The sequence below is a fragment of the Lissotriton vulgaris genome, chromosome 8 (genome assembly GCF_964263255.1).
Source record: "Lissotriton vulgaris chromosome 8, aLisVul1.2, whole genome shotgun sequence".
Classification (NCBI taxonomy): Eukaryota; Metazoa; Chordata; class Amphibia; order Caudata; family Salamandridae; genus Lissotriton; species Lissotriton vulgaris.
Window position 1 is genome coordinate 1425379162 of NC_141696.1, and position 23658 is coordinate 1425402819.

Below are 23658 nucleotides of genomic sequence, written 5' to 3' on the forward strand. Positions count from 1 at the left end.
CAGATAATTATTCATAGGAAATCACCACCCACATCTAGAGATTTTGGGTGTCACGCAGTAGCAGTGGCCATCTTGCTGGAGCCCGGTACAAATACTGCGCCCAAACCACGATGCCCTGCATGGCTTCTTTCTTTTGGAGAGAGTGGTTCTCTCTTCCCACCCTTGCTAGAAAATCTGCATTCCACCTGAAACTCCAGCTTCAAAGCTTGATACTCTGTCTGGAGTCCCCACAAGCTCCTTACCTGAAGGTTTTTGCCCTTCCCCTCGGTGAGCCTTATCATCTTCCGAAACTCTTTTTCCTGAGAGACAAAAAGGAGAAAGAGCAGCGTTAAGCTGTTTTTTAAGGATTCCTTACCGAGCTAATTAAAAATGAAACAAAGACTAAGATTAGTGCACTAGCTGCCGTTTTTTCTTTTCTTCGTGTTTAGTTAACATTTATAATTCCTAATAATAGAAAACATGGGACTAACTCTTGGGAGCCATTAAAGTCTAATGTAAGGATTTAACAAGTTTATCCTCTCCTGCTCAGTGCGGACGACGCTGTAATTATGGCGCAGACACCACTGGGTTTACCACGCGTAATAGATAGTTACAATGAGTTTATGAAAGATCTAGGTCTAAGAATAAACACTTCTAAAACTTTTATAATGAGCTGTGGAGTCCACAATCACCTATCCGTATCTAGGCATCCTAATTAACAATAAGAACACATGACATCAAGAGATCAAAGTAAGGAAATTGCTTTTTATAAGAACAGCAGTGGCCCTAGTGAATTTTTAACACAAATCAGGTAAAAGACCCCCAGTAGAGATGCTTCAAATGTACCAAGCTAAGTCAGTTAGTACAGCGACCTATGGGGCAGTGGTTTGGGGATTCTGCAATGTAGACGATATTCAGAAAGTGGAAAGCGCCTTTTTAGGATATTTACTGGCAGTTCCACAAGGCACCTCAACGAACATATGCCACAACGAGCTAGGGTTACCTTACATTGCTGATATAATAAAAATCCAACCGGTACTATTATGGCACCGGATTTGGACGTTCCCAAAACAATCTTTAATCAGAAAATATTAAGTGACAGCTTTAAGCTAGAAAAAGTACTAAAGATTGGGTGGTTCAAATATATAAAAGATTTTCTGATGGCTATAGGCCTACCAGAGTTTTATTAAACCCCCACATCGATTGGGTCAATCCCAGGAAAAACTTTCAAAAAGTTATGTATGACCCATATGGAGGAGATTAGATTAGCCTCTGAGGCACAAAAGCCCACGGTGCAAATAAATCAAATGATGTGGTCAGCATCCAATCATACTTAACATATACATCAAGTGGGTACGATAGATTTGTACTGACCCGCCTTAGATTCGACATATTCCATTGCTTGGTAAGCTTTCCGACAATGAATGATTGGGAAAAATTGCTACCTAATTGCCCTTGCGATGCAGTATCACCCCAAACATCAATGCATGTTTTATTGTTCTGTAAGTTTTACAAAGAGCATAGGAAAAAGTGGATTTTACCTATTTTTAAATTATGGGGGTTAAGACAATGCCGCCCAGGTAACCTTGCTTTGCAGTATATGGACTCAGATTGTGTTATGAGGAATATTACACAATTTTTGAAAAGCTCTATTAGACATAGAAAGCACCTTTGAATAATGTCCTATATAAGAGTGTACTTTTAGGCCTATGCATAATAACAATTTTTCTGGCTGTAATGACTTAGTTTTTATCCTGTAAATAGTTTTATCAATTTTAGTCTATAATTGTGATGAATTAGAAGAATCATTTGAATTGGTGCTTCAAATTAACTGTTTTATGATTATTAAATACGTTTTAAAGGATGATTTACACTGTGCTTTTATGGTTTGTAAAGTGTCAAATGAAAACCGAATAAAGTTGACTTGATTGATTGATTGATTGGTGTTATTTGGGACTTCCAAGAAGGCCCTGCAACTAAATCAATATGGACAGAATTGTGTCTCAATCTTATTCACAATAGCTTGCTCCTGAATATTACAAAATTGGAGGACACGACTGATTCCATCGCTTTAGAACTGGTGGACTAAAATGTTAATAACTAACAATTTGAAGAAGAATACACGAAGAGAGTAGGGAGTCATAGGAAGCACACAACTATTTGGCAGTACTTTTGCAAGCCTTTTTTAGCTGGGTGAGTGTGGACACAATGAATCATATGTCTTTGAGGAAATTACCACCTCTATTTTTTCCCCTCATATTCATTTCATTATAGTAAAAGGTAAAGATTGCAGCGTTAGCTAAGAAATCACATTCATGTGAATGTTTGGATTTGGGTGCTAGAACATAAAGGCGCAAGCACTTTTATTCATCAGCACTTGTACTGTGAAGCACTAGCACTTTCCTTGTTTCAGTTTTTAAGACATATCTATGGTTTATTTGTTTCAATACTGTGATATAAATTGTATACATGCCTTATTTAATGTGTATACCTGTTCAATAAAAATATTTAAGAAAAAATAATCTTTGATTTGGCAATAGGCTAGTGTAAATGTGACATTTGCATAAGACTAGACTGTGAGTGAACTAAAACATCTAGGAGCCTCTTGGGTACGGGCCAGATAATTATTCATAGGAAATCACCACCCACATCTAGAGATTTTGAGTGTCACGCAGTAGCAGTGGCCATCTTGCTGGAGCCCGGTACAAATACTGCGCCCAAACCACGATGCCCTGCATGGCTTCTTTCTTTTGGAGAGAGTGGTTCTCTCTTCCCACCCTTGCTTGAAAATCTGCATTCCACCTGAAACTCCAGCCTCAAAGCTTGATGCTCTGTCTGGAGTCCCCACAAGCTCCTTACCTGAAGGTTTTTGCCCTTCCCCTCGGTGAGCCTTATCATCTTCCGAATCTCTTTTTCCTGAGAGACAAAAAGGAGAAAGAGCAGCGTTAAGCTGTTTTTTAAGGATTCCTTACCGAGCTAATTAAAAATGAAACAAAGACTAAGATTAGTGCACTAGCTGCCGTTTTTTCTTTTCTTCGTGTTTAGTTAACATTTATAATTCCTAATAATAGAAAACATGGGACTAACTCTTGGGAGCCATTAAAGTCTAATGTAAGGATTTAACAAGTTTATCCTCTCCTGCTCAGTGCGGACGACGCTGTAATTATGGCGCAGACACCACTGGGTTTACCACGCGTAATAGATAGTTACACTGAGTTTATGAAAGATCTAGGTCTAAGAATAAACACTTCTAAAACTTTTATAATGAGCTGTGGAGTCCACAATCACCTATCCGTATCTAGGCATCCTAATTAACAATAAGAACACATGGCATCAAGAGATCAAAGTAAGGAAATTGCTTTTTATAAGAACAGCAGTGGCCCTAGTGAATTTTTAACACAAATCAGGTAAAAGACCCCCAGTAGAGATGCTTCAAATGTACCAAGCTAAATCAGTTAGTACAGCGACCTATGGGGCAGTGGTTTGGGGATTCTGCAATGTAGACGATATTCAGAAAGTAGAAAGCGCCTTTTTAGGATATTTACTGGCAGTTCCACAAGGCACCTCAACGAACATATGCCACAACGAGCTAGGGTTACCTTACATTGCTGATATAATAAAAATCCAACCAGTACTATTATGACACCGGATTTGGACCTCCCCAAAAACAATCTTTAATCAGAAAATATTAAGTGACAGCTTTAAGCTAGAAAAAGTACTAAAGATTGGGTGGTTCAAATATATAAAAGATTTTCTGAAGGCTATAGGCCTACCAGAGTTTTATTAAACCCCCACATCGATTGGGTCAATCCCAGGAAAAACTTTCAAAAAGTTATGTATGACCCATATGGAGGATATTAGATTAGCCTCTGAGGCACAAAAGCCCACGGTGCAAATAAATCAAATGATGTGGTCAGCATCCAATCATACTTAACATATACATCAAGTGGGTACGATAGATTTGTACTGACCCGCCTTAGATTCGACATATTCCATCGCTTGGTAAGCTTTCCGACAATGAATGATTGGGAAAAATTGCTACCTAATTGCCCTTGCGATGCAGTATCACCCCAAACATCAATGCATGTTTTATTGTTCTGTAGGTTTTACAAAGAGCATAGGAAAAAGTGGATTTTACCTATTTTTAAATTATGGGGGTTAAGACAATGCCGCCCAGGTAACCTTGCTTTGCAGTATATGGACTCAGATTGTGTTACGAGGAATATTACACAATTTTTGAAAAGCTCTATAGACATAGAAAGCACCTTTGAATAATGTCCTATATAAGAGTGTACTTTTAGGCCTATGCATAATAACAATTTTTCTGGCTGTAATGACTTAGTTTTTATCCTGTAAATAGTTTTATCAATTTTTGTCTATAATTGTGATGAATTAGAACAATCATTTGAATTGGTGCTTCAAATTAACTGTTTTATGATTATTAAATACGTTTTAGAGGATGATTTACACTGTGCTTTTATTGTTTGTAAAGTGTCAAATGAAAACCAAATAAAGTTGACTTGATTGATTGATTGATTGGTGTTATTTGGGACTTCCAAGAAGGCCCTGCAACTAAATCAATATGGACAGAATTGTGTCTCAATCTTATTCACAACAGCTTGCTCCTGAATATTACAAAATTGGAGGACACAACTGATTCCATCGCTTTAGAACTGGTGGACTAAAATGTTAATAACTAACAATTTGAAGAAGAATACACGAAGAGAGTAGGGAGTCATAGGAAGCACACAACTATTTGGCAGTACTTTTGCAAGCCTTTTTTAGCTGGGTGAGTGTGGACACAATGAATCATATGTCTTTGAGGAAATTACCACCTCTATTTTTCCCCTCATATTCATGACATTATAGTAAAAGGTAAAGATTGCAGCGTTAGCTAAGAAATCACATTCATGTGAATGTTTGGATTTGGGTGCTAGAACATATAGGCACAAGCACTTTTATTCATCAGCACTTGTACTGTGAAGCACTAGCACTTTCCTTGTTTCAGTTTTTAAGACATATCTATGGTTTATTTGTTTCAATACTGTGATATAAATTGTATACATGCCTTATTTAATGTGTATACCTGTTCAATAAAAATATTTAAGAAAAAATAATCTTTGATTTGGCCGTAGGCTAGTGTAAATGTGACATTTGCATAGGACTAGACTGTGAGTGAACTAAAACATCTAGGAGCCTCTTGGGTACGGGCCAGATAATTATTCATAGGAAATCACCACCCACATCTAGAGATTTTGGGTGTCACGCAGTAGCAGTGGCCATCTTGCTGGAGCCCGGTACAAATACTGCGCCCAAACCACGATGCCCTGCATGGCTTCTTTCTTTTGGAGAGAGTGGTTCTCTCTTCCCACCCTTGCTAGAAAATCTGCATTCCACCTGAAACTCCAGCCTCAAAGCTTGATACTCTGTCTGGAGTCCCCACAAGCTCCTTACCTGAAGGTTTTTGCCCTTCCCCTCGGTGAGCCTTATCATCTTCCGAAACTCTTTTTCCTGAGAGACAAAAAGGAGAAAGAGCAGCGTTAAGCTGTTTTTTAAGGATTCCTTACCGAGCTAATTAAAAATGAAACAAAGACTAAGATTAGTGCACTAGCTGCCGTTTTTTCTTTTCTTCGTGTTTAGTTAACATTTATAATTCCTAATAATAGAAAACATGGGACTAACTCTTGGGAGCCATTAAAGTCTAATGTAAGGATTTAACAAGTTTATCCTCTCCTGCTCAGTGCGGACGACGCTGTAATTATGGCGCAGACACCACTGGGTTTACCACGCGTAATAGATAGTTACAATGAGTTTATGAAAGATCTAGGTCTAAGAATAAACACTTCTAAAACTTTTATAATGAGCTGTGGAGTCCACAATCACCTATCCGTATCTAGGCATCCTAATTAACAATAAGAACACATGACATCAAGAGATCAAAGTAAGGAAATTGCTTTTTATAAGAACAGCAGTGGCCCTAGTGAATTTTTAACACAAATCAGGTAAAAGACCCCCAGTAGAGATGCTTCAAATGTACCAAGCTAAGTCAGTTAGTACAGCGACCTATGGGGCAGTGGTTTGGGGATTCTGCAATGTAGACGATATTCAGAAAGTGGAAAGCGCCTTTTTAGGATATTTACTGGCAGTTCCACAAGGCACCTCAACGAACATATGCCACAACGAGCTAGGGTTACCTTACATTGCTGATATAATAAAAATCCAACCAGTACTATTATGACACCGGATTTGGACCTCCCCAAAAACAATCTTTAATCAGAAAATATTAAGTGACAGCTTTAAGCTAGAAAAAGTACTAAAGATTGGGTGGTTCAAATATATAAAAAGATTTTCTGATAGCTATAGGCCTACCAGAGTTTTATTAAACCCCCACATCGATTGGGTCAATCCCAGGAAAAACTTTCAAAAAGTTATGTATGACCCATATGGAGGATATTAGATTAGCCTCTGAGGCACAAAAGCCCATGGTGCAAATAAATCAAATGATGTGGTCAGCATCCAATCATACTTAACATATACATCAAGTGGGTACGATAGATTTGTACTGACCCGCCTTAGATTCGACATATTCCATTGCTTGGTAAGCTTTCCGACAATGAATGATTGGGAAAAATTGCTGCCTAATTGCCCTTGCGATGCAGTATCACCCCAAACATCAATGCATGTTTTATTGTTCTGTAAGTTTTACAAAGAGCATAGGAAAAAGTGGATTTTACCTATTTTTAAATTATGGGGGTTAAGACAATGCCGCCCAGGTAACCTTGCTTTGCAGTATATGGACTCAGATTGTGTTATGAGGAATATTACACAATTTTTGAAAAGCTTTATTAGACATAGAAAGCACCTTTGAATAATGTCCTATATAAGAGTGTACTTTTAGGCCTATGCATAATAACAGTTTTTCTGGCTGTAATGACTTAGTTTTTATCCTGTAAATAGTTTTATCAATTTTAGTCTATAATTGTGATGAATTAGAACAATCATTTGAATTGGTGCTTCAAATTAACTGTTTTATGATTATTAAATACGTTTTAAAGGATGATTTACACTGTGCTTTTATGGTTTGTAAAGTGTCAAATGAAAACCGAATAAAGTTGACTTGATTGATTGATTGATTGGTGTTATTTGGGACTTCCAAGAAGGCCCTGCAACTAAATCAATATGGACAGAATTGTGTCTCAATCTTATTCACAATAGCTTGCTCCTGAATATTACAAAATTGGAGGACACAACTGATTCCATCGCTTTTGGAAAGGGGCGACCGAATCGGTCCCCCCGAACTTATGGCCGAGTGCCTCGATCCCCCCGGGAAGCCATTTTGGGCGGGAGGCGCGTCTCAGCTGGTATGCCCGAAGCGGCGTAGCTGGGGCGCGCTCGTTCCCGCCCTAGAGTGGGCTGGCCTAGACACCGACGCAGCCAGCCACGCCCTCAGGGGCAGGCAGGGGCGGGTATACGCCCGCCCTGAAGACGGATAAAAAGGGACGCAAGACCAGAAGACATCCTCTTGTTCTTGTGCTCTGAAGCTGCACCTCCTCGCTGCACGTGAGCTCGGGACAGAACGAAGAGCCAATTTTGAGCGTTTTAATCTCTCTCTTTGTCTTTTAGATACTTCGTCTGAAAAGATGCCCAAGAAAGGAGCGAAGACAATGTCGACTGACCAGTTGGTTCGGGCCCTCATGAAGGACATGTCCGAAATTAAGAAGCGGTTGGCGGAGCGAGACGGCGAGGAGGGATCGGGGCGTCCACCGGCCGGAGGGAAGCCAAAGAGGCCGAGAAGGGGGCCGGTCGGGGGAGACGTCCCGGTTCCCTGTTCCCCGCTCGAGGCGCCAGCCCCGGTACCGGCCCCGGTACCGGATGAGGGGAATCCGATTCCCGTGATAGTTACCCCGACGTCTGCCGGAGATATGCCTCCCGAGTTGGCGGCACAGTTAGCTGCATGGTTGGGGGACAGTAATGGGGGCGCCATGACTACCGAAGCGCAAGCTCTCATAAAGCAGTTGCGCGAGAAACGTGATACAGCCAAGGTGCCCGCGCCGGATGCGGCGATAGACAAGCCACGAGGGACGGAAGCAGCGTCCGGTGCAGGTAAGCGGCCATTGCCGATTGCAAGGGATGAGTCAACACCCTCTCGTAGAGAAAGATTGGGGCAACATGTTCCTTTGCCAATAAAGGAAAAGATTTGGGCGGGGGAATACGTTAACATTTTCTCCCTGCTCGTTGATCACTATGAGGTCGAAACTGTTAAGGGTCAAAAGGATCTGATGCATCCGAGTGTTTGGCGCGCAAAAATGGCCGCCTTTAAAGTGAATGAAAATATTGGTAACTGGGGTAATGCTTGGGGAATTTTCACGGCAATTTTGGGGGAGCGTAGGCCTGATTTGCTCCCTGAATTTCCAGTATATCAGTCACGAATTATGGGGTACTCGACATCACACCAAGGTAACCAATGGTTCTGTTATGACAACCTTTTCAGGAAAGCGATGGAGCATAACAAAAGTTTAACCTGGGACTGTTACGATTCTTTAACATGGAATAAGATGAAAGAGTCGGGAATGTTGAAAGTGCCATTGGTGGGGAGTGCTGTTAGTGAGTCCTCCCGCCAAAATGGGGGGACGCCCTTTCGGTCGGGTACGGGTACAGACGATTACCCGAGACCCGCCGGCAATACAGGGAAGAGGGGGTTCTGTTTCAATTTCAACAGAAGCAAATGTACTAGGCCCCCGGGGTCTTGTAAGTTCAAACACGAATGTAGTGGTTGTGGGGCATCCCATCCTGAGTCCTTGTGCAGAGCCAAATCGGGTGAAAATGGGGGTAGAGGAGGCGCTAAACAGGTCTAATATAGTCCGAGGGGCGCCTTTACCAACCCCGATCGATACCCTGGCGATGATTCCTTGGCTCAGCGAATACCCAGATCGTACTTCTGCTGGGGTGCTACGAAACGGTTTTTCATATGGTTTCCGCATCCCGGTGGGTAGCTTTCAGGGTGTCGGGTCGTGCAAAAATCAACTTTCCGTCTTGCAGCATACTACTGTAGTACAGGATAAGATCCGGAAAGAGGTTACCTGAGGTCGGGTTGCCGGCCCGTTTCCTGTCCCCCCGGTACCGAACTTTGTTTGTTCTCCTTTAGGGGTGGTCCCCAAGAAGGACCCGGGTGAGTTTCGATTGATTCACAATTTATCAGCCCCTCATGGCCTTTCTGTAAACGATGCAATTAATCCAGAAATGTGTTCGGTGCGGTACGCATCATTCGATGAGGCCGTAGCCATTTTGAATCGCCTGGGGCCCGGGACGCTGATGGCGAAATCAGATATCGAGTCAGCGTTCCGGTTGCTCCCGGTATACCCGGATGATCAACGTTTGTTGGGATTCATGTTTCAAGGTTCGTATTACATGGACAGGTGTATGCCAATGGGGTGCTCGATATCTTGTGCTTATTTCGAGAAATTCAGTAGTTTTCTGCAATGGGTTTACACGAAGAAAACAGGTTTTCGGAATGTGATGCATTACCTCGATGATTTTCTGTTCCTTGGGGCCGCTGGGGATGATGAATGTGCCCGGGCCTTGACTGAATTTTGTGTTTTAATGAATCAATTTGGCGTGCCGTTGGCACCAGGTAAAGCTGTGGGTCCCACGACTTGCCTCGAGTTCCTCGGGATCGAGTTGGACTCTAGTGAGGGTTGTTTTCGTTTACCAGCTTCCAAAGTATCGAAATTCAAGACAGCCCTGCAAATGTGTATCACTGCATCTAAAGTTACGCTGCATCAATTGCAGCAATTGGTGGGGAAGTTGAATTTTGCCTTAAGGGTGATCCCGATGGCCCGCCCCTTCTCCCGTTCGATTGCACAGGCGATGGTCGGCCTAAAAGAGGGTCACCATCGCACGAGGTTATCGGCCGAGGTCCGCCAAGACATGCGTATTTGGTTAGCATTCTTGGCGGATTTCAATGGTCGAGTCGTCTGGAACAAACCGGCCTTGTCCTCTGAAGAGCTGGGTCTATGGACGGATTCAGCGGGAAGCATGGGTTTCGGCGCCATCTTCGGCACAAAATGGTCGGCACAAAAGTGGCCAACATGGTGGTACGATGAGGGGCTGACGAGTAATATTGCTTTCCTTGAGCTGTTTCCTATTTTGGTGGCCCTCAGATCCTGGCCCGATGGTTTCAAAAATCATTCTGTCATATTTTGGTCTGACAATATGACCGTTGTAGAATGCATTAATAGTCAGGCAGCACGTTGTAAAATGATTTTGAGGCTGCTTAAAGAAATTGTCTTACTGTGTATGCAACTGAACGTGGTATTCAGAGCAAAACATGTCCCGGGGGTGATGAATCAGGCTGCTGATGCACTGTCTCGTTTTCAAATGCAGGCTTTCTCGGGTTTCCTTCCCTCAGCGGACCCCGAGCCAGCACCCTTTCCCGAAGCTCTCTGGTCTCTCGGTGCCCCGAACTTCGTTACCTCGTGGGAGAGAGTCTAGCACCAAGGACGAGGAAGGCATACGAAGGGGCGTTTCGGGCTTATTTGGCCTTTTTGGGGACTGAGAGAGGGGGACTTTGGGGGCATGAGGATTGGGTAGTACATTTTCTGATGTCCTTGCGTAAGGCTGGGAAGTCGGTGGCTACAGCCCAGAGGCATCGTGCTGCCATCTCCTTTGTTGCCAGGGCTCATAATATCCAGGACCCGACAGCGTCTTTTGCTGTACAGAAAGCGCTGCGTGGGTGGCAACGCCTTGAGGGTCGCAGAGTAGATGAGAGGCGCCCGATAGGTCTGGATAGGTTGTCCCAGTTGCTGGCCACACTCCCCGACATATGCTCGTCTCAGTTCGAGGCCTGTTTGTTCCGAGCCGCTTTTACGCTTGCATTTCACGGGGCTATGAGGATAAGTGAGCTGGTGGCAAGGAGCAAGCGGGATGTGGCGGGGGGTTTGTGCCGGGAACACGTTCAGATCAGGGGTGAGACTATGACGGTATCCTTTGTCAAGTCGAAAACCGATCAAAATGGGGTGGGAGACTGCATAGTCATTCGCAGGATTCCAGGATCCTCCATGTGTCCGGTGAGGTGTTTAGAGGATTACCTAGCACAAAGGGTGGCATCATGGGGGGGGTCAATGTTGAGACACGCGGACGCCACCCCACTGACAAAGTTTCAGTTTCAGCGGGTGCTCGCGATGTCAATTGCCGCAGCAGGCTTGGACCCGGGGGAGTTTGGGACCCACTCCTTTCGGATAGGGGCTGCCACTGAAGCTGCAGCCAGGGGTCTTAATGTGGAACAAGTAAAACGAGTGGGGCGTTGGTCCTCCAATTGTTATAAGAGGTATGTGCGGTTGCACATGTTGTGAAGCTGTAACAATGTACTCACGCTTCTTGTCTTTTGTTTGGTTTTCAGTTACGCAAGCCTTCGAGGCGGGGCGGACTATGCAGTCGACCCAACACCGGGCCAGCGGTCAGACATCACCGGCTGTGAGAAAGGAGGTGTGGGTCGTGGGCCACTCATACGTGAGGCGTGCCGCAGACGTATTCAAAGCAGGTGACATGATTCACGTAGCTGGGGAATACGGGTACAGGATGTCCTTCTACGGAAGGGGCGGTCTCTGTATTGACCAGTTTCAAGCTTACTTTGAGGGTTTGTTAGGGCGGACGAGGTCACCGCCGTCAATAGTCATAGTACATTTAGGGGGCAATGATTTGGTCACCACCGGTAGACGACTTCTCCTGGAGGCTATGCTTTCCACCGTAAGTTGGTTGGCGAGGAGAGTTCCGGGGTGCATAATTGCGTGGTCTCATATGATCCCACGAAAAGTGTGGCGGGGGGCTATTTCGATCCCTGCTTTGAACCATTCTGTTAGGAAACTTAATAACAAAATGAGTAGGTTGTTCCGTTCCAGGACATTGCATTCTATCTCGCACGGTTGTGTTAATGATGACAGTATGTATATGAGGGATGGTGTGCATTTGTCTCGGGTGGGAAATGAGTTACTCATAGGAGACTTCTTAGCATGGTTAAAAACGTTGGAACATGACCTTTAGCTAGGAGTTTTGGTGGGGGGCCCGGATAGCCGGTCAACTATCCGGGCCTGTGGCGGTAAGGTCATGATCGGTGAGCACTAATTAGTAGATCCCTATGAGTGGGCGTCACCCAACACGGATGGGAGCGCTCGGGAGAGGTGGCCATTGGCCCCTCAATGGGGAGGCGGTCCCTTCTAAGGATGGGTCGCCGGAAGTAAAGGAAAGGCGGTCAAGGCCCCTTCCTTTGTAGGAGGGGTTACAGCCCCCTCCTGGGGAATTTCCCGGGGCCAGTGACATCTGCGACGGCAGATGCGGTAAGTTGTGTGGGGTTGGGATAAGGGCCACGATACCTTCTAGATACCTCACACGAGTATTCGAACGACCTTTAACTGGCGTCGAGTTTTAGGTGCCCCCCTCAAGTCAAGGGAAATTGGTAGTAGTTGCACTTGAGGTACGCCTCCGTGCTGTCGCCCATCCCAAGTGGGAGGGGTAAGTCCGGTTAGGGATCTTGACACCGGTTATGACCTTGCTGTTGGCCCTTAAACGTTAGGTTGTACAATTTCAATATGTCAAGAAATGTTTTGTAGGTTGCTAGTTCGGCTAGGAGAACCTCTGTATTAGAGAATCTGTTAAGGTTAGCCAAACATCGCAATATGGTAATGAAATTGTACATAACATGAAACGTTTAATGTTTTAATTTTGTTTTAATAAATACGGCCGGGATGGTCACTCCATCCCACTTCCAAAAACTTCAAGAACTGTTTCCGGTTTCACTCCTTTTGGGGATTGTGTTGAGAGGGGGTGGCGGGTATCTCGGCTATATGGAAAGGGGCGACCGAATCGGTCCCCCCGAACTTATGGCCGAGTGCCTCGATCCCCCCGGGAAGCCATTTTGGGCGGGAGGCGCGTCTCAGCTGGTATGCCCGAAGCGGCGTAGCTGGGGCGCGCTCGTTCCCGCCCTAGAGTGGGCTGGCCTAGACACCGACGCAGCCAGCCACGCCCTCAGGGGCAGGCAGGGGCGGGTATACGCCCGCCCTGAAGACGGATAAAAAGGGACGCAAGACCAGAAGACATCCTCTTGTTCTTGTGCTCTGAAGCTGCACCTCCTCGCTGCACGTGAGCTCGGGACAGAACGAAGAGCCAATTTTGACCCACCCACCAGCCCCTGAAGACAGCCAGTTGTGTATGATAAAGTTGATTAATTTTTTGTTTTGTTTTTTCGTTTTCAGGTTGTAGTGCCGTGTTGATGTTGAGTTAATAAAGAATGTTCGTTTTGAGTATGTTTGCCATTAAAGATATTCAGTTAGTGTCGAATTTTGATGTATGCTCTTTCGGTCATAGTGGCCAATGTATTCTTAGGTTAATTTGCACTGTCGTATTTATTTTGGTAGGCGGTAAGGTCATGATCGGTGAGCACTAATTAGTAGATCCCTATGAGTGGGCGTCACCCAACACGGATGGGAGCGCTCGGGAGAGGTGGCCATTGGCCCCTCAATGGGGAGGCGGTCCCTTCTAAGGATGGGTCGCCGGAAGTAAAGGAAAGGCGGTCAAGGCCCCTTCCTTTGTAGGAGGGGTTACAGCCCCCTCCTGGGGAATTTCCCGGGGCCAGTGACATCTGCGACGGCAGATGCGGTAAGTTGTGTGGGGTTGGGATAAGGGCCACGATACCTTCTAGATACCTCACACGAGTATTCGAACGACCTTTAACTGGCGTCGAGTTTTAGGTGCCCCCGTCAAGTCAAGGGAAATTGGTAGTAGTTGCACTTGAGGTACGCCTCCGTGCTGTCGCCCATCCCAAGTGGGAGGGGTAAGTCCGGTTAGGGATCTTGACACCGGTTATGACCTTGCTGTTGGCCCTTAAACGTTAGGTTGTACAATTTCAATATGTCAAGAAATGTTTTGTAGGTTGCTAGTTCGGCTAGGAGAACCTCTGTATTAGAGAATCTGTTAAGGTTAGCCAAACATCGCAATATGGTAATGAAATTGTACATAACATGAAACGTTTAATGTTTTAATTTTGTTTTAATAAATACGGCCGGGATGGTCACTCCATCCCACTTCCAAAAACTTCAAGAACTGTTTCCGGTTTCACTCCTTTTGGGGATTGGGTTGAGAGGGGGTGGCGGGTATCTCGGCTATAAGAACTGGTGGACTAAAATGTTAATAACTAACAATTTGAAGAAGAATACACGAAGAGAGTAGGGAGTCATAGGAAGCACACAACTATTTGGCAGTACTTTTGCAAGCCTTTTTTAGCTGGGTGAGTGTGGACACAATGAATCATATGTCTTTGAGGAAATTACCACCTCTATTTTTTCCCCTCATATTCATGACATTATAGTAAAAGGTAAAGATTGCAGCGTTAGCTAAGAAATCACATTCATGTGAATGTTTGGATTTGGGTGCTAGAACATATAGGCACAAGCACTTTTATTCATCAGCACTTGTACTGTGAAGCACTAGCACTTTCCTTGTTTCAGTTTTTAAGACATATCTATGGTTTATTTGTTTCAATACTGTGATATAAATTGTATACATGCCTTATTTAATGTGTATACCTGTTCAATAAAAATATTTAAGAAAAAATAATCTTTGATTTGGCCATAGGCTAGTGTAAATGTGAAATTTGCATAAGACTAGACTGTGAGTGAACTAAAACATCTAGGAGCCTCTTGGGTACGGGCCAGATAATTATTCATAGGAAATCACCACCCACATCTGGAGATTTTGGGTGTCACGCAGTAGCAGTGGCCATCTTGCTGGAGCCCGGTACAAATACTGCGCCCAAACCACAATGCCCTGCAAGGCTTCTTTCTTTTGGAGAGAGTGGTTCTCTCTTCCCACCCTTGCTTGAAAATCTGCGTTCCACCTGAAACTCAAGCCTCAAAGCTTGATACTCTGTCTGGAGTCCCCACAAGCTCCTTACCTGAAGGTTTTTGCCCTTCCCCTCGGTGAGCCTTATCATCTTCCGAAACTCTTTTTCCTGGGAGACAAAAAGGAGAAAGAGCAGCGTTAAGCTGTTTTTTAAGGATGCCTTACCGAGCTAATTAAAAATGAAACAAAGACTAAGATTAGTGCACTAGCTGCCGTTTTTTCTTTTCTTCGTGTTTAGTTAACATTTATAATTCCTAATAATAGAAAACATGGGACTAACTCTTGGGAGCCATTAAAGTCTAATGTAAAGATTTAACAAGTTTATCCTCTCCTGCTCAGTGCGGACGACGCTGTAATTATGGCGCAGACACCACTGGGTTTACCACGCGTAATAGATAGTTACAATGAGTTTATGAAAGATCTAGGTCTAAGAATAAACACTTCTAAAACTTTTATAATGAGCTGTGGAGTCCACAATCACCTATCCGTATCTAGGCATCCTAATTAACAATAAGAACACATGGCATCAAGAGATCAAAGTAAGGAAATTGCTTTTTATAAGAACAGCAGTGGCCCTAGTGAATCTTTAACACAAATCAGGTAAAAGACCCCCAGTAGAGATGCTTCAAATGTACCAAGCTAAGTCAGTTAGTACAGCGACCTATGGGGCAGTGGTTTGGGGATTCTGCAATGTAGACGATATTCAGAAAGTGGAAAGCGCCTTTTTAGGATATTTACTGGCAGTTCCACAAGGCACCTCAACGAACATATGCCACAACGAGCTAGGGTTACCTTACATTGCTGATATAATAAAAATCCAACCAGTACTATTATGACACCGGATTTGGACCTCCCCAAAAACAATCTTTAATCAGAAAATATTAAGTGACAGCTTTAAGCTAGAAAAAGTACTAAAGATTGGGTGGTTCAAATATATAAAAGATTTTCTGATGGCTATATTCCTACCAGAGTTTTATTAAACCCCCACATCGATTGGGTCAATCCCAGGAAAAACTTTCAAAAAGTTATGTATGACCCATATGGAGGATATTAGATTAGCCTCTGAGGCACAAAAGCCCACGGTGCAAATAAATCAAATGATGTGGTCAGCATCCAATCATACTTAACATATACATCAAGTGGGTACGATAGATTTGTACTGACCCGCCTTAGATTCGACATATTCCATCGCTTGGTAAGCTTTCCGACAATGAATGATTGGGAAAAATTGCTACCTAATAGCCCTTGCGATGCAGTATCACCCCAAACATCAATGCATGTTTTATTGTTCTGTAAGTTTTACAAAGAGCATAGGAAAAAGTACATTTTACCTATTTTTAAATTATGGGGGTTAAGACAATGCCGCCCAGGTAACCTTGCTTTGCAGTATATGGACTCAGATTGTGTTACGAGGAATATTACACAATTTTTGAAAAGCTCTATTAGACATAGAAAGCACCTTTGAATAATGTCCTATATAAGAGTGTACTTTTAGGCCTATGCATAATAACAATTTTTCTGGCTGTAATGACTTAGTTTTTATCCTGTAAATAGTTTTATCAATTTTAGTCTATAATTGTGATGAATTAGAACAATCATTTGAATTGGTGCTTCAAATTAACTGTTTTATGATTATTAAATACGTTTTAAAGGATGATTTACACTGTGCTTTTATGGTTTGTAAAGTGTCAAATGAAAACCGAATAAAGTTGACTTGATTGATTGATTGATTGGTGTTATTTGGGACTTCCAAGAAGGCCCTGCAACTAAATCAATATGGACAGAATTGTGTCTCAATCTTATTCACAATAGCTTGCTCCTGAATATTACAAAATTGGAGGACACAACTGATTCCATCGCTTTAGAACTGGTGGACTAAAATGTTATTAACTAACAATTTGAAGAAGAATACACGAAGAGAGTAGGGAGTCATAGGAAGCACACAACTATTTGGCAGTACTTTTGCAAGCCTTTTTTAGCTGGGTGAGTGTGGACACAATGAATCATATGTCTTTGAGGAAATTACCACCTCTATTTTTTCCCCTCATATTCGTGAAATTATAGTAAAAGGTAAAGATTGCAGCGTTAGCTAAGAAATCACATTCATGTGAATGTTTGGATTTGGGTGCTAGAACATATAGGCACAAGCACTTTTATTCATCAGCACTTGTACTGTGAAGCACTAGCACTTTCCTTGTTTTAGTTTTTAAGACATATCTATGGTTTATTTGTTTCAATACTGTGATATAAATTGTATACATGCCTTATTTAATGTGTATACCTGTTCAATAAAAATATTTAAGAAAAAATAATCTTTGATTTGGCCATAGGCTAGTGTAAATGTGACATTTGCATAAGACTAGACTGTGAGTGAACTAAAACATCTAGGAGCCTCTTGGGTACGGGCCAGATAATTATTCATAGGAAATCACCACCCACATCTAGAGATTTTGGGTGTCACGCAGTAGCAGTGGCCATCTTGCTGGAGCCCGGTACAAATACTGCGCCCAAACCACGATGCCCTGCATGGCTTCTTTCTTTTGGAGAGAGTGGTTCTCTCTTCCCACCCTTGCTTGAAAATCTGCATTCCACCTGAAACTCCAGCCTCAAAGCTTGATACTCTGTCTGGAGTCCCCATAAGCTCCTTACCTGAAGGTTTTTGCCCTTCCCCTAGGTGAGCCTTATCATCTTCCGAAACTCTTTTTCCTGAGAGACAAAAAGGATAAAGAGCAGCGTTAAGCTGTTTTTTAAGGATTCCTTACTGAGCTAATTAAAAACAAGCATTTACAATGCTACGGTTTCGCCTTTGGAAAAGTTTGCGCTATTGGCATTGTAAATGACAAAATTTGTTTTTATGTGTTGGTTTTGAAAACAGATAAATAAATGGCATTGTCATTTACATTGCCAGTAGCTCTAACTTTTCCAAAGGCGAAACCGTTGCATTGTAAATGCTTGTTTGTTAAACTTTTTAGCAGTGCTGCTACACAGCAGGGCTATAAAACCATTGGCAATGCGTTTTCCTTTACAGCATGAACAAAATGCAATGACAGAGCCAATAGTCTCAAATACGAGACCTATTGGCTTTCCCAACGCTTGTTAGGTCTCAGCACAATACCCCTGTGATTTGAGTAAATCAGTTAGTCTCCCCAGGTGTGAAAAAGAAAAAAAATGTAATTTGGCAAAAAAAATCTATCACATAAAGAAAGTAATTTCATCCATGTCTTAATAAAAATTAATTTGGAAGCAGATATCATCTGTTGTCACAATAAAAGCAGATAACTACTGTTGTCATAATAAACAAATTCAAAGGAGATAATTGCTTCCTTTAAGTGTATGTGACATATGGCAAGAGGCTAAATAATGAAGAAGAAATAATAAAAGTAGAGCCTCAATTACCGCATGATCAGCTGAAGGACAGCAAGCAAGCAGAACCAATCAGAACTTGGTCCATGCCCAATCCGAAAGAAGAAGTAAAGCCAACATGCGCTGGCCAATTATAAGGCAGCAAATAAGAGTGACAATGAATCCAATGAATGCCAAGTATTGAGCAGGCTGCATGCCCCTTGTTAAACACAATATCTCTTGCAAGAGAGAGCGCATGCAGTGCATGTGCTGTCGGAGTCAGGGTCTAAATATTCGTGAGACACACTAACCAAAAACACAAATAAAAATGTTGGTTTAAAAAGCAGTAGTTCTTAGAAGTCATATACATCAAATCATGAAGGTTTTACTGTTCATTTTGGACATGTCTAGAACAATTTCAATGTCTTTCCCCACCAAGTCTTGATTCAGACACTAGCACACAACAGAGACTGAACTACTGTGGGTTTCGACCGACATGTTGCTTAACTTATGGTGAGCCATTAGAACACTACGGTTAAATGGTTCTTGTAATGAGCGGCAGCATAAACTACTGGATACTTTTAGACAGGGTATTCAAAACAGTTGTATATCACTAACTGCATCATGGATCGAATGCTTTGAGCATCAGGTTTCAGAAAAGTAAACTTGTTTTGACAGAAACTGCTGAGCTTAACACAGAGATTTCAAGCGCTCCCCACTCTCCTACATCATTCTGAACCATCTTTGCACTGCTAGAGGCGCTTACATTATTTGCCAGTCATTTGTGATCCAGAAGCATTTTAAAGTTTTACTTTCTAAATATAATTTAAACTTAGATGAAGTTTAACTAATTTAAATTCCAGTAATTTAAACTGAAGTAATTTACTTCTGAAGCAATTTACTTCCTCTGGAAACACAGAATACTTGGACCCCTGCCTGTTTTCAGTGGATCACTGGCAAAAAAAACATTCATAATCAGAAAGGTAAGGGTCCTTACTCAGCAAATATTGTCAGTGTCCCATGAGGCCCGTAAGTGCACACAAACTAATTTTACTGCTATTTGTAAATTAAATAATGTTTAACTATTACTTTAAACGACACCCCCTCACCAATATAAGCAACCACTGCCCTCCATCATCTCAAAGTAACTCAGAATGACAGAGTGAGAAATAACTGCGGAAGAGAGACATTAGGCCAGCTCTTATGGCCATACAGCCTTGCACTTTTTTCTGGGTCCCTAGCATTTTAATTTAAAATGTTCTGTCTTAGTACACTGGTCATTGTTCCAAAGGCTGGTCTTATGGTCCAGCGCAGAACTAGAAAACTTGAAACTAAACGCTGATGCTTTACGTTCCCAAACTGTAACTTAAAATTAAAAAGTGGTTGTGTAAGCACTGATGTTTCGACCAGCCAAGACGTGGTATTGACCCTCAAGTACCTACGCTTCATCATATTCTGGACAAAACACTCAGATCCTGCTGTTGCAATTTACACTGACACTTCACGTTCATACATTGCAATTGGTATAATTCGCTCCACAACAGGGAGCTCGCTCTCGGGGGAAGAGGGGAGGAACAATAGTAAGAGGTGACTCATTAATGGTACCAGCAAGTTATGCTCGCGGTGCCAATATGCTACCGTGGGCACTTTCCTATGCACAGAACTGTGTACCTGTTGCAGTTGATGAGGGATATCCTGTGCCTTAAAATGATCAATGATACACATGCATGGGATGGATGAGGGACAATAGGGCATGAAGCGAGGATTGGAGGACAGAAGGGAGGGAATGGGGGGTCGTCTTGGCATAAAATCAAGAGAATGGGCCATTATACGAGATGGGGAAAGAGGGTGTGCGCAGGAGCTAAAGTGATGATGGGCAATGAGCAGGATAGCAACACACAATCCCAGACCTCTCTTCCCCCAGCTAGTTCCTGTGCGTTTACCGCTTTCTCCGCTCAGTTCGCTACCTGGTTAAGTTCATTCTCCGCTGTTATCCGTAACTTGGGGTCTATGGTACCCTTAAGAGCCTGGATGATCCGGTTTGGGTCCATGGTGACAGGAATCTTCCTGACTTGAGACCTCTGACAGATTGCGACTAAAGGCCAAGAGACCGATCACCTGCGCACCAGAGGCGGCCCAGGAGTACAGTCAGACTCACCGGCTTACGACAACTGCGTCGTCAAACCGTAAAGCGAGAAAACAGCAGCGCTTTACGATCGAAGCCTCGCAGGCGGAGGACATGTTGTACCAGTGCTTAATTTGTAAAATATGAAGTGCAGGTGCTCAAATGTTTGTCAGAGGCCACACCTACTTTTTGCCGGCTCCACCCACTTCCTCCACTGCCTCCACCCACTTATTCCATTGGCTTCACCCACATCCTCAACTAGCACTGCTAAAAGTCAGATGTAATACCCAATCTAAATTGCAGCCAGGGAGCCTTCCTCCTAGTAAGGTTTTGATAGGAGGTCCCAAACTTGAAAAATAAACTTCAATGTAATGACTTCTGGGAGTAAGAAATGGAGGCCTAAAGAATTATAGAAAGGTTGTGTTGCAGGCCACACTAGAGAAATATTTCTGCTCCAGAGATAGAGTACATTTTCAGCATGACCTTGTCTTAAAAATTACAAATATTGCTCAAAGGTCTTGAACAATCATGGACGTGTAATGCCCTGTTTTGGAGCATAATGTAGCGGGTGCTTTAATAAAGGGTGTTGATTCAGCGCAAAACATATGGTCCATACAATCTTGATTCACAAATTTTGTGCAAGGCCTGATATTTGTGTGTTTATCTCGTCTTCATTGCTTGATTTTTCTCGCCAGAAGTGGTAATTCCTAGTCATTGGAACGACACTCATAATTGCACTGAATTGAATGAAATCATGAGAATGACACTCTTAGGAATCTGAAACCTTGGCGGCTATGGAGCGGGTGTCAGTGCCACTGGGCGAAGGTTGCACTGCAATGAGAGCAGAAGGACTTCACTACCTGACAAATAAAACTTTCCACTGTGAACCCTGCAGTAAGAGAAGAGCACTTCCATCTAGGCCTGGCTGTTCCCTATTTACTCATACCCAGCCTCTGCTCCGAGGTAACCAAGCTGCTTCCTGCCCCTTTCATTTGATCACACGCTGGCCAGTAGCGTGTGGAAAAAGTAAGGAATCTAGAAAGAAAAATGAAATCCATATTGTTTAATATGCTTTTGTAAATTAGGTATTGGTTGGCTGAGGGGAGCAGCACTGTATATGAACAATATGTGGAATATGAGATTTGTTTTCCATCGAGTCACTTGTTATGCAGCATAACTCACTGGGGTAGTCGGGTTGGAACTTGGAAGTCTGTTACAGACTCATGGCTGTGACTGACTTCATTTAGTATCGGTCCTCTCTCAAGCATTATTTTTCTGAAAGCATCACTACATCACACTGGCGTGTGCCACGCAGTGTCATTCACTTCTGTGCTTTTCACGTCCTTTTAGAGATGTCTGTCATTGTCCAAGTGAAGTTAAGTGGGCCAATGTTTAGCTTATGTGATTATTCTAAGCGTTTCCTCTGATTTAATTAAGCCAAAATACTTTGTTTTTATGGTTATGATTAATTTGTATTCACACAGACCATGCTTGCTCCTTGAATTCAAATTTCGTTTTAGGAGCAGGTTTCATCCGACTGGTAAGATTACCTGACCCTTGATTAGTGTTAAAAGTCTGATCTCTGATTGACTGGAAAAAGAGATGAAAATGCTGAACATCTACAACTGTTGCGCACCCCCCTGTTCCACAGCACGACAGATTTGAAAGAATCTGGTCACCACAGTACTGCCACACTGACTTAACTCTGCACAGAACGGGCCTCCAGGGCCTCGGGCCATCCAGCAAATCAAACACAGACCACGTGGATAACATCACTCAAGCTCAATAAACATCACCAGCAAACTAAGTGAGAGAGGCAATTCAGAACTAGATGGAATATCCCACCGCTCAACAGGTCCGTACCCCATGTGCCACATCAGGAACCAGTGACCACAACTGCACCGCTGCATGCACAAACAACCACAAGGTTTGATGACGACGCTAGGATAGAAATACATTTTCAACTGGCGCCTGCTGCCATATTGCAATGCACACCGTGGAGAGATGAAAAACGTAACGAAAAAGAAAAACAATACATTTTTATGAATAAACGTTAGAGGTTAAAAGACCCTGCCTGTTCTTCCAGCCTCCTCCTTCCAGCATTGTAATGGCACACAGTGCCCGGCGCCGGAAATATAATTCCTCAGAGCAGGCCTCGGACTGGGTTCTCTTCACTTCATACCAAGTAAGTCTGTTTATTAGCAAACAGCATTGTTTTTTTCTACTTACAGATCTGGTGCTGCCTGCAGCCTGTCCTCGACGTCGGACAGAACTTCCGGTGACTCGTGCAGTGAGTGTGTGCTGGGGCGTGGACGTGTGGTGTTTTTAAAAAAGATCTACGCACGCTGCCGCACAGACCCTACCCCAGGCAGAAGCAAATCTAGTCCAATCAGTGTCCCGCCCACCGGCAACAATGAACTAAGGGCGTTAGACAAATTTGCATTTGGAATCATTTTATTACTGGCTCTCACTGGCGAAACACGCTTCACCGGGGACTCGGGAGACAACACCACGGTTTTACGTGAGTTAGTAAGGTAATTATAGTTACTTTGGCACAATACCATTTCACGTGCAGAGGCGAGGTATAGACCCGGCCCTGATAAATAAGTGCCGGTGCTAAGCACCGGCACAAATTAAGCACTGTGTTGTAGGGATTGCACACAGGGTGACCATGTTTTGCCTCGGGATTCCTGTTAAAAATAAGTGGCCATAGAGCGTCACAAGTATATCTGCTGTTGAGGGCAGCCATTGTACGGTTCGTTTGGGATGTTGAGAACGACGAGTATAAACAAAGAGAGTCTAACGTCATATTCTGTGTCAACTGCCGGTCCGATTGAGAACCTGCCCCTCATTCACAGTATTTTATTTTTTTTCCGTAGAAATCGTGTTCAGCGAATTTACTGTGCCAAGTTATCAGTTTGCTTTTTATGTGGCATTTCCATGATTGAAGGCTGTTTATCTGAGAGAGATGTCGAATTACAGCCAGAGCTGTCGACAGGGAACTGGGAAGCAGGTTCGATTTCCCGTGTGAGCTCAACGTCATGTGATTCTGGGCAATTCAATCCCTCCTCGCCTATAAAAAATGATTGTATTAATGTAACTGGTGCTCGGTGTAAAGTGCTCCAGTGCCACATATAGGTTGAGTATTTGTCACGCCTTCCAACCCCATTAAAAAAAAGTCAGCAACAGGTCATTTCGGGATTCGGGGCGTGTTTGCGTGCTCTCCCCTTCCCATTGGCTGGAAGGTAAAATTCCAGCCAATGGGAAGAGGAGAGGGCGTGACTTAAAAAAAGACACGGAAACGCCCCCGAATCGCGTCT

The 23658-nt window shown here is 43.3% G+C and overlaps 1 protein-coding gene across 9 annotated transcripts in view; it reads right to left on the reverse strand.

The window, feature by feature from the left end:
* Positions 1-23658, reverse strand: part of LOC147698863 (uncharacterized) — a 171392-nt gene that overhangs the window by 55812 nt on the left and 91922 nt on the right. For 4 of the 9 annotated variants that reach the window (XM_086935472.1, XM_086935471.1, XM_086935475.1 and 1 more), the window contains exons 3-7: positions 17521-17577; positions 14924-14980; positions 5434-5490; positions 2839-2895; positions 243-299 (exon numbers count right to left, since the gene is read on the reverse strand). In XM_086935472.1, the coding sequence (XP_086791598.1) occupies positions 243-299; positions 2839-2895; positions 5434-5490; positions 14924-14980; positions 17521-17577 (285 nt within the window). The remainder of the gene's footprint in view (positions 1-242; positions 300-2838; positions 2896-5433; positions 5491-14923; positions 14981-17520; positions 17578-23658) is intronic. The other 5 variants (XM_086935473.1, XM_086935470.1, XM_086935469.1 and 2 more) reach the window with 5 other exon arrangements.